General features: G+C 35.4%; 1 protein-coding gene and 1 long non-coding RNA gene across 13 annotated transcripts in view; both read right to left on the minus strand.

Annotated features, from left to right (window-relative positions):
• Positions 1-17: 17 nt before the first annotated feature.
• The window catches only part of LOC117324379 (serine/threonine-protein kinase MRCK alpha-like), a 64,268-nt gene continuing 47,808 nt past the window's right edge, over positions 18-16,477 (minus strand). For 2 of the 11 annotated variants that reach the window (XM_033880222.1, XM_033880219.1), the window contains 4 exons: positions 16,179-16,317; positions 15,664-15,806; positions 1,036-8,085; positions 18-968 (listed from right to left, as the gene is read on the minus strand). In XM_033880222.1, the coding sequence (XP_033736113.1) occupies positions 7,933-8,085; positions 15,664-15,806; positions 16,179-16,317 (435 nt within the window). In that variant the 3' untranslated portion in view covers positions 18-968; positions 1,036-7,932. Of the gene's footprint in view, positions 969-1,035; positions 8,086-13,777; positions 13,807-14,471; positions 14,589-15,320; positions 15,346-15,663; positions 15,807-16,166; positions 16,318-16,477 lie in introns of those variants that run through there. The other 9 variants (XM_033880216.1, XM_033880217.1, XM_033880214.1 and 6 more) reach the window with 9 other exon arrangements.
• LOC117324380 lies at positions 10,591-13,771 on the minus strand. 2 transcript variants are annotated; one of them, XR_004531970.1, is made up of 3 exons: positions 11,629-13,771; positions 10,655-11,238; positions 10,591-10,605 (listed from the first exon to the last, which is right to left on the minus strand). It is a non-coding gene; the product is annotated as an uncharacterized LOC117324380 (long non-coding RNA). The 2 variants fall into 2 exon arrangements; XR_004531971.1 differs by lacking the exon at positions 10,591-10,605 and adding an exon at positions 10,641-10,654 and having other exon boundaries at positions 10,704-11,238.

Here is a 16,477-nt window from a genome sequence, read left to right on the forward strand (position 1 = left end):
AAACAATGAAATCTGTATAGAAGAATTTATGTAATTTTATTATTTTTGCGGTTTTATTTTACCATTTCTTGCACTTACATGTTACTGATTTGTGTTATAAAACTATACAATAATAATAGTAATAATTGGCTAAGCTCTCCTTACAGATCTGTATGTATTAGTGGTGGGAACTTTGCAATAATAAACCTTCCTTGGGTTATATAACTCCAAAGCAAAATACCATTGGCTTTATCTACAAGGTGGCTGCCACACCTAAAATCCGCACAGAAATTTCGGCAAAAACAATAAGATTTCACCAAAAAGTAATAACACTACATTGCATACAAAACTGTACATGCACACCCACACTCACACATACGTTGTAGTTTATAAAACTCAGTGTTAACACAAGGTAAATAACAGGAGCTATACACAGGATACATCGGTACTATACACTGTAGTAGGCTACAACTAGTGTGGTAGGTCAACATTATAATAACAATAATAAGGGGGGAGAAAAATCATTGCACTTTTATACTTCATTTCTATGGAAGAAATGTTTTGATTCCTGAAAAAATAATAACATTCAAACAATGACAATAAAAGCAAACGTGGAGATATACAAATGATATGCAAAAAGTGCTCATCAATCATTTCATATTCTTGCATAATTAAAAACTTCAAGCTAAAAATTTACAATAATGATTTAATTTAAATAATTATGTCTTTTTCCCTACATTTGACCCCTCACATGACAGCACCATGTAATTCTCACCATCAGAAATTGGGAGCCACTCATCCTCCATCGTTTTATCTTGTAGTCCTCAATCTACTTATTGTCTACCCACTGTTGGCCTACAGTACAGTAGTCGTCCACCTATCTACCCCCCCTATCTACCCACGTCAGTACCATAGTTGTCCACCTATCTACCCCCGTCAGTACCATAGTCGTCCACCTATCTACCCCCGTCAGTACCATAGTTGTACACCTATCTACCCACTGTCAGAACTGTAGTTGTCCACCTATCTACCCCCGTCAGTACCATAATCGTACACCTATCTACCCACGTCAGTACCATAGTCGTCCACCTATCTACCCCCGTCAGTACCATAGTCGTCCACCTATCTAACCCCGTCAGTACCATAGTTGTCCACCTATCTACCCACCGTCAGAACTGTAGTTGTCCACCTATCTACCCCCGTCAGTACCATAGTCGTCCACCTATCTACCCCCGTCAGTACCATAGTTGTACACCTATCTACCCCCGTCTGTACCATAGTTGTACACCTATCTACCCCCGTCAGTACCATAGTTGTACACCTATCTACCCCTGTCAGTACCATAGTTGTACACCTATCTACCCACAGTCAGAACTGTAGTCTTCCTACCAACTGACATTACTGTAATCCTACATCTATTCACTGCTCCACCTATCTACCAACTGTCGGCCTACAATGTAATGTCACCTGCCATATCTATTCAGCTTCTGACTTAATTTCTCATTCACTACTGATTTAAACATGTCTAGAATTTTAAGGACATAGGTCTATTACAAAGAAATTTTGCCATATTATTATTTTTTTTTACTACTAAAGTATTATAAATGATAAAGTTTATCTATGTGTAGATTTGTTTAAATCATGTGTAGGAATATTTTGAATATGTTTGGAAAGTTGAAGATTTGATAGTGGAATGTGGACAAGGATACACAAATTGTACGAGGTCACACCCCTGGTCTGCTGTAGACCAAGAATTATACAACAGCCAAATATAGGACAGCTCTCAAGTAAATTCTTAATTTCCTGGTTAATAACTAGTTTATAACGAAAATTAAAATTAAGAATTTGACTCCGTATATGCACTAAAAGGACATAAATACCACTTCTAATATCATCATTGAATCTCCTATGGGCAGGACGTCAACCAAAACATTCAGCAAGCAAACCAAAGGCACAAGCGACTTCGTCTCTTCCTCAACCATATCACAAGTCAATTAATTAATAATTAACAATCAATTAAAAGGCAGTTCTTTATGAGTGAACTTACTTCACTCAAAACACTGCTGTTGTTCCGATTCACTTAAGCAGTATGTAGATGTAAAATTGTGTTTTTTGTGTGCATTTCCAAGTCAAATGGAATGTATTCTACAACTACAGTTACTCCCCTTGCACTGAGTGCTAAATACCTGTCACATCGCAATGTCAGGAATATAAACACAAGATCTATCAAATACCTTGTGTTGCTGTGTGTAAGTCATCCTCGAAAAAAAAGATAGGTATAAATACCATGCTAAATCATAACTTGAAATTACCTCAGACCTTCAGACATTTTTAACAATGTTTTTGAAAGACCTTCAAGCTTTATTATACAAAATAACAGTAACAAATGATCACTTATTTCATAATACTGACTCGATATCACTATAACACTCAAGTAAAATGAAGGAATCAAAAGTTTAAAAATTTCTGAGAAAGTAAAAAGTTAAAACAACCTCTCTCATTATTCACAAATTTAAACTGATTTTAAAATTACAGAAAATTGCAAGATTATCCGAAGACAGCTAATTTTTTCTTCATGACGTTTTGCCATTCTCTAATCAACAGTATCTACGATTCGGTTTATCTTGCCATTAGCTTTCAAGCTAAATATGTCACTGTTCTTCATACAATTTTTGTTTTAAATATCAAAAATATTTTTGAAAAAAAAAAAACTACTGGGAAGTATTTGGATAACTTTACCAATGACCACAGCATTGCTTTAATCAACAGCAGTGTGTATCATATATCATATTGCATAATCATAGTTACTTCAATCCTTCTCTACAGTATACAACATAAAATGAATCACATTGTGTTGGGGGACTTTGTGAATCGCCCTTAAATAAATGGAATTGTTCACATGTACAATTCAAAATTTTTAAATGCATGTGATCTTGACATTTGATCACTTCAACGAAAGTTTATGAGAAAAATTATGGGAGACAAAAATAACATGGTCTTTGTTCGTCATGAGACATGCATCAAAACTTGAAGGATTAATTGCTATTTAACATGTCATGTCTAGTGGGAACACCAACATTCTCCCTCCCTCTCACAGCAGGTATTCACTGTCTAGATCTCCAGTAGTAACACCAAACATTCTCCCTCTCACATCAGGTATTCACTGTCTAGATCTCCAGTAGTAACACCAAACATTCTCCCTCCCTCCTACATCAGGTATTCACTGTCTAGATCTCCAGTAGTAACACCAAACATTCTCCCTCTCACATCAGGTATTCACTGTCTAGATCTCCAGTAGGAACACCAAACATTCTCCCTCTCAAATCAGGTATTCACTGTCTAGATCTTCAGTAGTAACACCAAACATTCTCCCTCCCTCTCACATCAGGTATTCACTGTCTACATATCCAGTAGTAACACCAAACATTCTCACTCTCACATCAGGTATTCACTGTCTAGATCTCCAGTAGTAACACCAAACATTCTCCCTCCCTCTCACATCAGGTATTCACTGTCTAGATCTACAATAGTAACACCAAACATTCTCCCTCCCTCCTACATCAGGTATTCACTGTCTAGATCTCCAGTAGTAACACCAAACATTCTCCCTCTCACATCAGGTATTCACTGTCTAGATATCCAATAGTAACACCAAACATTCTCCCTCTCACATCAGGTATTCACCGTCTAGATCTACAGTAGTAACACCAAACATTCTCCCTCTCACATCAGGTATTCACTGTCTAGATCTACAGTAGTAACACCAAACATTCTCCCTCCCTCCTACATCAGGTATTCACTGTCTAGATCTCCAGTAGTAACACCAAACATTCTCCCTCTCACATCAGGTATTCACTGTCTAGATCTCCAGTAGTAACACCAAACATTCTCCCTCCCTCCTACATCAGGTATTCACTGTCTAGATCTCCAGTAGTAACACCAAACATTCTCCCTCTCACATCAGGTATTCACTGTCTAGATCTCCAGTAGTAACACCAAACATTCTCCCTCCCTCCTACATCAGGTATTCACTGTCTAGATCTCCAGTAGTAACACCAAACATTCTCCCTCTCACATCAGGTATTCACTGTCTAGATATCCAGTAGTAACACCAAACATTCTCCCTCTCACATCAGGTATTCACTGTCTAGATATCCAGTAGTAACACCAAACATTCTCCCTCTCACATCAGGTATTCACTGTCTAGATCTCCAGTAGTAACACCAAACATTCTCCCTCCCTCCTACATCAGATATTCACTGTCTAGATCTCCAGTAGTAACACCAAACATTCTCCCTCTCACATCAGGTATTCACTGTCTAGATCTCCAGTAGTAACACCAAACATTCTCCCTCCCTCCTACATCAGGTATTCACTGTCTAGATCTCCAGTAGTAACACCAAACATTCTCCCTCTCACATCAGGTATTCACTGTCTAGATATCCAGTAGTAACACCAAACATTCTCACTCTCACATCAGGTATTCACTGTCTAGATCTCCAGTAGTAACACCAAACATTCTCCCTCCCTCTCACATCAGGTATTCACTGTCTAGATCTCCAGTAGTAACACCAAACATTCTCCCTCTCACATCAGGTATTCACTGTCTAGATCTCCAGTAGTAACACCAAACATTCTCACTCCCTCCTACATCAGGTATTCACTGTCTAGATCTCCAGTAGTAACACCAAACATTCTCCCTCCCTCCTATATAAGGTATTCCATCACCACTAGACCTTTGTACACATTAGCAACCTTACAGGAGTTACTGTGAGAGTATTGTGACACCTTTAATAATGGGCAAAGTTAGTTGTGACATATCAGTTGTGAAGGACAATGTTTAACAAAAAGCTTGCTATACGGTATATATAATCAATGTCAAGGTGTTTCTAAAATAGCACGTAATCAGATATGTTCCAATAAACCACTTTTGGCCAGTGTTTTATCCTCTACCATTAATGAAAGACTTTGACAAAACCTAAATACTGGCAGATCACACGGATTTTCCACCTTTACCAAGTAATGATCGGCAGGATGGGGACTCCCACATTTTGGCAGTATATAACTTGTGACATGAAAATGTGCTTCACGGATTCTAACAACAGATTTAAACACAACATAATGGTATTGGGACTATTTATTTTCTACAATTACACAATTACAAGAGGCCTAATGGGTCTGTATCACTCACCTGTTCTACACCTCATGAAGAGAACACTTCTTAATTTACACAAATATAACACATACATTACATTTATAATATTTTTTTTAAATTATGCTAATTTCCCCAAATATTCAACTTTCTTACTTTCTTATAACCTGTTAACAATCTAAAGGTTCATGGATCGGATACTAAACAATTTTTACAAATTGAAACAAAACAATGTTACAAATGAAAGCCCATCTCTTTTGATGTGATGTAGGTCTGCAGGTGTTGTTACTTGAACATTAAACTCAACATGAATGAAGTCTGTATGTAATTATAACAGCAGGTGATATGGTAATGGTGACCCTCGGCAAGAAAAGCGATCACAGCACTGAAATCATCACGTGGTTATCACATGTACCGTAAAACACTGATAATTATGTGATACAGAGGAAGGGGCAATCTCACAGTAACTCCTGGTGTCACACCACGCATCTCAAACTCACTCAGTCATTGATCGATTAAACAGAAAAACATAGGGTTTTTGGCAAATTCACTTATCAACAATAGCTGATTACTATGTACAGAACATTTACATATATGCAAGACTTCATTACAGACACTACATTAATATACATCTGTACATGATTAAGGCTGAATAGTGTGATGCTATTAACATTTTAGTGGTTTAAATACATCTATATGTACAAGCTACAGTGTGACCTACTAAAGCCTTAAGATCTATACAATATCCCAACAGGATTTGTCGTATGATATATTATATATATTTATATATATAAAGCATGATGCGTTTCAACTTATCTGGGAACACAGGCTAAAGCACTAAGAGTCACACTCTTTATAACAGCCATTTAATTTGGATAGGAGATTTTGTTTTAAAGAGTAGTTTTAAGATATCATGCATTGATAAGTTGCTAACCTATCCTTGACAGGTAGGTCAGAGTTACAGAAGAAGTATTTGCACTATTCCACATTATTACTCATCATAAAATCCTATGTTCACAGTGATCCCAACTTTCTGAGATCCTATTCCATATAAATGAAATACACCAAAGTTGCAATTTATTGTCAAGCCATTTTTTCACCTTGTAAGTCAGCTAGGATTCATTGTATGTCCCTTTTCTACCAATGCATGGAAATCTTAAATAAATCATCAACTTGACACCAGTCCAACATTAGAGAAATGTGAATTATTGATATCTTTGAGAAGTACATGTTACTGTAGAAAGTTTGACCTAGAACATCGTGGGTTAGGTTGCCAGTCTGTGATATACATATATACAGTACTGATAAAAGGCAAATGAAACTACCTAAATCAGCACTGGTATAGTATGTTGTGCTGGTATGAAGACTATCCCGTCATTTCACATCCCAGTCTGAATACCCGAACATCAGTATTTAAGTCATTATTCAAGAATGACACAAAGTCATTTTCTGGTTTAGATTATAGAAGTTATTGATATAACTAGATGAGTTTATTAATTTTACATGTCCTTTGATATAATGTTCTTTGATAATAATTTATACATTATTGTTAAGTATATCGGTATTTTTACTTATGGTATTTAGTAAATTAATCTTTCATCTAAATATGATGACATAATGAAATTAAAACGCATTAGTATGTAATCAATATGTGAACTCCAGGCTCGTTATAAATTTCTTTGCAGAATACCATCATTGATATAAAAAAATCTAGATATTTATGTCCTAAAGGACCAATGCACAACAATACCGTCAAATGAATTAAATCACATGACAAATATTCCATATAAGATATTTGAAATATCTAACCTGAATAAAATTCCTTACTAGCTTGATATCAAGGAAAACCTGTTTAATGTCCAACTTCGTCTCAAATTCAGGACTACAGTTTACAGTCCCAGGAAGGCTATAAATATTACAGGTGGTGAGGTTTTTGACACAAATGACAGGATGATTCAATGGCAGTGATGATACAAACTGACTGAATTGTGTCACATCACAGAATAAAAACCTTGATGGTCACACCAGAATGAGACAGGTTTAACTGTAATGGCGGCAATATGTAGGCTAACTATATTGTATACAACAACCAAATAACACCCGAGATCACTCCTTACAAAGGGCAACACTAAATAATCACTCCTTAAATAGGAATATGCAGTGTAAATTTTAAGCCATCCAATTATGATAGTCCCTTATATAAATACATGTTATATGTTTTCTTTACAAATATGGTTAAAGATCTCAAAAATTTTCCATGATAAATAATATTGTACTAGGCTAAACAATTATTTTGGTTTTTAACACTACAAAATATTGTTTCCTACATATTTCTGTTAAATGTTTGGGGAGTTAAATTTGTATCAAAGTCTTACAGAAATAAAGACAAAATGGCTGACTCCAATATATAATGGGGAAAATCAGAACTTGTGAGTGGTAGACACAGTGGGTCTGCTACAGGTATATAATAGGACTAAATATATATGGGAATAATACGGAGTAGGTTAATCATCAGCAGTAAGCAAGCATCTCAGAGCTTTGTTTTGTAGATGTGAAAATGCTGCATTTCCTGTTTTCTTGGCTCAGGGCTGAGTGTTGTAAATATGATGTGTCTGCCTTGGCATAGTAACTACCACAGACTGTAACCAATAACTTGTGTCCAGAAGAATTAACATCGCTGGGATGGCTCTGTACAGCTGACACTTGGGACTGGAGACCACACATCAAACAACCAGTCATGGTGTGATATCACCAGGGCTGCATCTGGATATACCGGTGACCTGGGGTCACACTCTGGCCAATCAGAGACGAGTACAGTCAACCTCCTGGTCATTGTCGCCGGGGTCACGGTCCTCAGATATGCTGCCACTAGTTGAGTGAGGGGGACTACTGAAGTTACTGTTGGTGGAGGCCAGAGACAGGCGCATACGTGGCCGCTCAAACCCATCCCCATCCTACAACAAAATCAGAAGTACATAAATACACACATATATACTGTCATTATCTATGATCAAATCCTACTAGTCTAGTTAAACATTTTACTTATAAGAAAACAAACGCCTTTGCAGTGGTCATCATCAGTGATTTTTTTTACATATTTTCTTTTCATATATTACAGAAAGTTTAAGAGATCTATGATTTCAAATTGGATATCATGTCCCTATATTACTCCAATACGATATATCATTAGATGTGTTTCTGTTATGGTTATGTAAGCAGTGACAAAAACCAGTAAATAAAGGTTTCTTTGTAAAATATTTTTAATCTTAGAAAATTTAAAATGGATTAATCAACAAAACGGATGTGCAAGCAAATTCTTTGTTTTTTAATGGTGTTTTTTTCCCCCTCTCTTTCCCAAACTGTGTCCAAATGCATATGTGCTCTGTGATTTTTTTCCCTCACTAGGGGTTAACATCATGCATTCCTTTTGAAACTATCGTACTGTCTTCACAAAATAAAACAAAAAAAGTATGTTAGTTTTTTAAAATTACTTATTGTAAAAGGCATAGAATTTGAAGTTGGCATATTCAAATGAATGAAAGTAAAGTGAGCAGGGCTCACATAGATATACCCACCTAACCCCCATGAGTAAATTATGCCTGACTGTAACATTTTCTAACCATGTAATTGTGACCTTTTTTCTCATGAATATCATATGAACGAATCTGTTTAATAGGGGTTCATGAGACATATTGTACACAAGCTATTTTTTCAAATGTAATCAATCCCCCAAACAGCTCTACCAAGTACACAAGACTCATAAGGTGTGCTATACTTGCTAATATGTAAAGCAAAGGTCATAGGTCAGAATCTAGCACTAGGAATTAGAAATTATGTTATTATTACAAAGCTTTTGATTATCGGATAAATGCATTTCAGACATCTTTAATACTTAAATTTACTTTTTTTCTATATAATATATTGTATATCACAAGAAAGAAATGTAATATATTGTATATCACAAGAAAGAAATGTAAGTCATTTGTAAACAACATACAAAATACAATACAGCATATCTAGACTCATTCCTTTTTTAAACCTTCACTTCAACACCTTATTGTAGAACAAAACAAAGTACAAATAAATGAAATTTTGAAAACAAGTTTATAGTTGTAATCCTTAATCTTGTAACGTTGACTGGATGAAATTGAATTGTGGGCAAACTGCCTTTCAGCCTTAGAATGTTAGAAATAGGGCGAGAAAGTAAATCAAATTTCTAAAACATTTAGAGTGCATGAAAGCTTGAAAGTGATTTCAATAGCACACTGTGTCTGTGTACAAAGATTTCAGTCAGATGATGCTTACTTTCAAGCAATTTCTTGTTAATAAATAGAATTAAAGCAGTACAACTAACAATGACCTTATGCAACACTATTTGTAATTTTAGTCCTACTGATATAACATTCCACTTGACCATGCAAGGTCTGACCACCGCATAATGCTTATTAGACTTCTTTTATCACCGATAGCTTCCTTCAGCTAAATACTTGCTTTAAACATTTGCCAGGTGTGCATTTTTTGAGATATTGTATTATTACTCTGCATTAGCTATCAGCTGTCTGTCTACTCTGCATTTTAATGGCATGTCGTCGTAGATTTGTGTGTTAAGAAAGTTATATAAAATTAAGATAAAGAACATTGTAATTTTGTTTTATTTTGATTTTTTGTTTTTAAACTCATTCATTAGATTATCAATACCATCTGATGAGCTATGTTGAATCTCCATTATGGTTTATATGTACACTATCTTATTCTTGACGTATTATATTATGCAAATATAGAGACATTACTTAAGTTGGTTGTCACTCTTAATCATGAATTATCACTGTAAAATGTCTATCACAATATGACCTATTTTTATTAAGAACATTATTATATTTAAGCTAATAACAAATACATAGTTCACAAATAGCTGACGAAGACATAATTTTGAAGCTTTCAACAATATATTATTCACAGACTGCTAATTAAATGACAAAGCAATACACTTAAAGCCCAGTTAAAGAAATAATGCTGTACACTGTACATTTATTCACAGTTACCCAAGCCAATATTTGTAATGTTTATAGGATACACCCCTGTTTTACTACACCCAATACACTAGTTGTAGGGTACACTAATCTGTTACTGCACTCTTAACTAACTTATCTAGTTAACAACTTGTACTACAGTAACCCAAGCCATCCATCCTCCGTTGCTTCAATGTCTAAATAACATCAGGTTAATGAGGTGTAACATGGCATCATAACTCTATACAACTACACTCTACCACTAGTCTACCTATCATGACATCATAACTCTATACTACTACACTCTACCACTAGTCTACCTATCATGACATCATAACTCTATACAACTACACTCTACCACTAGTCTACCTATCATGACATCATAACTATACAGCTACACTCTACCACTAGTCTACCTATCATGGCATCATAACTCTATACAACTACACTCTACCACTAGTCTACCTATCATGACATCATAACTCTATACAACTACACTCTACCTACACTCTACCTATCATGGCATCATAACTCTATACAACTACACTCTACCACTAGTCTACCTATCATGACATCATAACTCTATACAACTACACTCTACCACTAGTCTACCTATCATGACATCATAACTCTATACAGCTACACTCTACCACTAGTCTACCTATCATGGCATCATAACTCTATACAACTACACTCTACCACTAGTCTACCTATCATGACATCATAACTCTATACAACTACACTCTACCACTAGTCTACCTATCATGACATCATAACTCTATACAACTACACTCTACCACTAGTCTACCTATCATGACATCATAACTCTATACAACTACACTCTACCACTAGTCTACCTATCAAGACATCATAACTATACAACTACACTCTACCACTAGTCTACCTATCATGACATCATAACTCTATACTACTACACTCTACCACTAGTCTACCTATCATGACATCATAACTCTATACAACTACACTCTACCACTAGTCTACCTATCAAGACATCATAACTATACAACTACACTCTACCACTAGTCTACCTATCATGACATCATAACTCTATACAACTACACTCTACCACTAGTCTACCTATCAAGACATCATAAATATACAACTACACTCTACCACTAGTCTACCTATCATGACATCATAACTCTATACAACTACACTCTACCACTAGTCTACCTATCATGACATCATAACTCTATACTACTACACTCTACCACTAGTCTACCTATCATGACATCATAACTCTATACTACTACACTCTACCACTAGTCTACCTATCATGACATCATAACTCTATACTACTACACTCTACCGCTAGTCTACCTATCATGACATCATAACTCTATACTACTACACTCTACCACTAGTCTACCTATCATGGTATCATAACTCTATACAGCTACACTCTACCACTAGTCTACCTATCATGACATCATAACTCTATACTACTACACTCTACCGCTAGTCTACCTATCATGACATCATAACTCTATACTACTACACTCTACCGCTAGTCTACCTATCATGACATCATAACTCTATACAACTACACTCTACCACTAGTCTACCTATCATGACATCATAACTCTATACAACTACACTCTACCACTAGTCTACCTATCATGACATCATAACTATACAACTACACTCTACCACTAGTCTACCTATCATGACATCATAACTATACAACTACACTCTACCACTAGTCTACCTATCATGACATCATAACTCTATACTACTACACTCTACCACTAGTCTACCTATCATGACATCATAACTCTATACAGCTACACTCTACCACTAGTCTACCTATCATGACATCATAACTCTATACTACTACACTCTACCACTAGTCTACCTATCATGACATCATAACTATACAACTACACTCTACCACTAGTCTACCTATCATGACATCATAACTCTATACAGCTACACTCTACCTACACTCTACCTATCATGACATCATAACTCTATACAGCTACACTCTACCATTAGTCTACCTATCATGGCATCATAACTCTATACAACTACACTCTACCGCTAGTGAACCTATCATGGCATCATAACTTTATACAACTACACTCTACCTATCATGACATCATAACTCTATACAACTACACTCTACCACTAGTCTACCTATCATGACATCATAACTATACAACTACACTCTACCACTAGTCTACCTATCATGACATCATAACTTTATACAGCTACACTCTACCACTAGTCTACCTATCATGACATCATAACTATACAACTACACTCTACCACTAGTCTACCTATCATGGCATCATAACTCTATACAACTACACTCTACCACTAGTCTACCTATCATGACATCATAACTCTATACAACTACACTCTACCACTAGTCTACCTATCATGACATCATAACTATACAACTACACTCTACCACTAGTCTACCTATCATGACATCATAACTCTATACAACTACACTCTACCACTAGTCTACCTATCATGACATCATAACTCTATACAGCTACACTCTACCACTAGTCTACCTATCATGGCATCATAACTCTATACAACTACACTCTACCACTAGTCTACCTATCATGACATCATAACTCTATACAGCTACACTCTACCACTAGTCTACCTATCATGACATCATAACTATATACAACTACACTCTACCACTAGTCTACCTATCATGACATCATAACTCTATATAACCACTAGTCTACCTATCATGGCATCATAACTATACAACTACACTCTACCACTAGTCTACCTATCATGACATCATAACTCTATACAGCTACACTCTACCACTAGTCTACCTATCATGACATCATAACTATACAACTACACTCTACCACTAGTCTACCTATCATGACATCATAACTCTATACAGCTACACTCTACCACTAGTCTACCTATCATGACATCATAACTATACAGCTACACTCTACCACTAGTCTACCAATCACCTAAATACCTACTGCTTTTGTCAAGCATTCAAAATCTTGAGCATTGTTAACAGTCACTGATATCATGTTTATTAAAAAAATCCAGTGATCATTATAATATTAAATAAGTTATAGACAAAAAGAACCTTCTTAATATTACAAACCACATATTATACATCTTAGGTCTGGATTTAAATATTGTTTTAAAAGTAATTCATGGTATATAAACCCATTTTGATTTCCAGAAAGACACATCGGTTATTTCAAACTACATCAAAAGAGTTTGTGATAAAAATAATTGCTGTAATATTTTATCTTTTTATGTGGAAAAAATGGACTCTTATTCAATCTAGTCATGCATAGAGTTGTACACATGTTAATCCACTGTAGTGAGTGTGTATGCTGTAAATGATGCATACAACAAACTTATATTAATATATTTTCACATTTCTAACAAAGACTATCACTAATGCAGTCAATACCAAATATCTCATTTCCATCTGATTTTGATTCTCCAGAACCTCTTGATCTGCAATAATTCCAAGCCATCAGCTTGCCAAGCTTTCAAATTTTACTTCAAAAATTAATTTATCAAGCCAAAATGAGATAGCCAGTAAGCCTGCTGCATTAAATTGCCACATTATAGTTCTCTCATTCCCAGTGAACAACTTCAATTATACTACCTGTATGGGATCCGTCAAAAATCGAAATCCTAATGGGACAGAAACATGTCTATTTCCTTAAGGAATTCAGTGATATGTAAAATAAACTGTTTTCTGTTTATAACTCAAGAGAAAACAAACATGCAACAACACTGACAGATGGTAGATCCATCTACCTGCCAGTACACAGACTGGCAAGGTAGGGGGGATAACTGTGAAGAGACATGCCAAGAGGGAGCGGCTCACACCCAGAGGGCTATGGCCTGAGGTCATGCAACGCTGTAATGTAAACAACAGGTTATCTATGGTGAGAATGACTGCTGTATTGTGGAGAAATTAGACACAAAATTACCCTGATATTATCACTTTAGTTATATTAGTGGACTTCCTTCTAATAAATGCAACATTTTGAATTAGTACTTGTTATGGATATAATTTACTTTTTGAAAATTTTTTAATATATTCATCTAATCATTATAAGAAAAATTAATTTTAAAGACTATAGAGCCATCTTCAACACCAAAATATCAAAATTTTGCTGGATTTTTTTTTTTTTTTATGCTGCATTGCTGTTAATAACTAAACCCAGGCATTCCCACCAGAGCCTCAACAGAACAAAAGAGGATGTGACAGAGAAGCAGGGGTATGGTAAAGATTGTTAGCTCAAGGTGTGTACAATATATAAATATAACATGGAAGAAAAAAGTGGAGAAACCTCAGCTACATAATCTGTGTGCTCATTTGTTCAGTAGTTTTGCCATGTGCTTTCATATGTATGATTGGAAACACTGCCACTAACAGACTCGCGTGACCCAGGGGGACCTTTATACACCTGAAGGGAAGCAAAATGGATTATATAATAGTACACCATTAGTAACGCCGGCCAATCAAGTCACATGTGAAGAGAACTGATGGCTGATAAATATTACATAGACTTTCAGTGCATACAATGAATATGACGCACAGTGTGTGCAGACATAGAATAAATATACTTCACAAGGTTTTCACTCGTGGTACATCTATCTACTATACTTGGAGCAAACTTGACCAGGTTCTAAACTCAATGACTTGCACATCAGTTCAAAATCAATTGTATCTAAACTTTTCTATTAGAATTCTAAGATGATCTTCAGATATTGAATTAGAAAGATCAACACTAAACCATATTTACAGGTATAAAAAAGTTGGAGATATCTCTAATTTTCAAAGTTAACTTGATAAAAATACAGATTTCTGTTATGTTTTTATAGTGACTTTCAAAATTATTTTGTGAAGATAATTTAATGAATAATTAAGATATGCAAGTCTAATTCTAGTCCTGTGTTAAGCTAAGTCAAATACAATTGAGCACTCTCTGTACATTACAGAGCAGTGTGTTTGTTCCAAGTACAGTACAATAACCCACAAGTTAGTTGGGACTCTGTGAAGGCTGTAATAAACTATGTAGTAAGACAGATACAGATCATACAACGTGGAAAACAGAAACCTTTAAGTGGAAGTACATAACAGAAAGGGCTTCATGACACGTGTACAACAAGGGAATGTGGAACATAGAAATAATTACCAATTCACCATAATTATATGTTCTACTATTGTGAGATCAAAAAAAGAAAAAGAAGAGTATCTTGTGATTCCACCTCCAATATTTCTTCAACAATCATTATGTTTCTGTTACAATCCTATGTTAAAGATAAGTAATTTCAAACTACAATGAATTCACAATATATTCAATAACAATCATAATACTGTGGCTTTATTTTCTACAGTAGCATCAATTCTGTCTAAAAATTAAAATGCCTCTATTAATGCATTATTACACTGCAAATTTTTTTATGAAAAGCCATCCTAATTAATGTCCTAAGAAGCCCTATAAGTGAGACTAGTTACGTTCTGGCAGCTGTGCCTACCTCAAACATGTTGCTGGTGACGTCGCTGAAGGCGGACTGGTCGTGGTGAGAGGGCAATTCGGGACTATCAGAGATGGAGGAGGTGGAAGACGTGGGACGTGCCCCACCTCCAACTTTGGATGGCGATTCACGCCTTGCACTTCCTGTTACCACAAAACATTAATTCACTAAAACATTAGACTTTTACGTTTGAATAAATAAAGTTGTTACCTTAACAAATAAATGTATGGTATTGTCTCAAAATATGTATGGTCTTGTTCAAAACTCAACATTTAAACATGGAGAAAGGCATTCTCATAAAGTATCGTGCTGATATATGATATTTTGCATAAAAAACATGCAATCAACTTCATTCATTTAAGGTTTCTTTCTCATATATTTTATTGACAGACTTTGTTATTAGTCATAATCAATATTTATACAATCAACCTAATTTGTCTTTATTGATCCAAATTCTTAAACAAAAAAAACCAAACTAATGATAAAAGCCTGATTATCCTCACCATTTGACCTACCGTTGGGTTGTGACCGGGAGCCCCTCATCTGAGCTTCTTGCACAGACTTCATACTAGGGTGAAAGATGTTTCGTACCCTTTGTATGGTAGAGTCGGGGGGTGTTCTCTCCACGACTGGAGTGCTAGTTGATCCAGCAGGCTGGTTTAAAACAAAAATTAGCATATCAATCTACTTTCAATTGTAACTGACAATCTTTTTCTGTAATCTTTTGCTGGGCCTTTTACCATTATCCATAACAATCAGTTGTTCGCATGTGTACATACAGCATTAATGTACTGGTAGGAATCAAAAGCAATCA

The sequence above is a fragment of the Pecten maximus genome, chromosome 3 (assembly GCF_902652985.1).
Source record: "Pecten maximus chromosome 3, xPecMax1.1, whole genome shotgun sequence".
Lineage (NCBI taxonomy): Eukaryota > Metazoa > Mollusca > Bivalvia > Pectinida > Pectinidae > Pecten > Pecten maximus.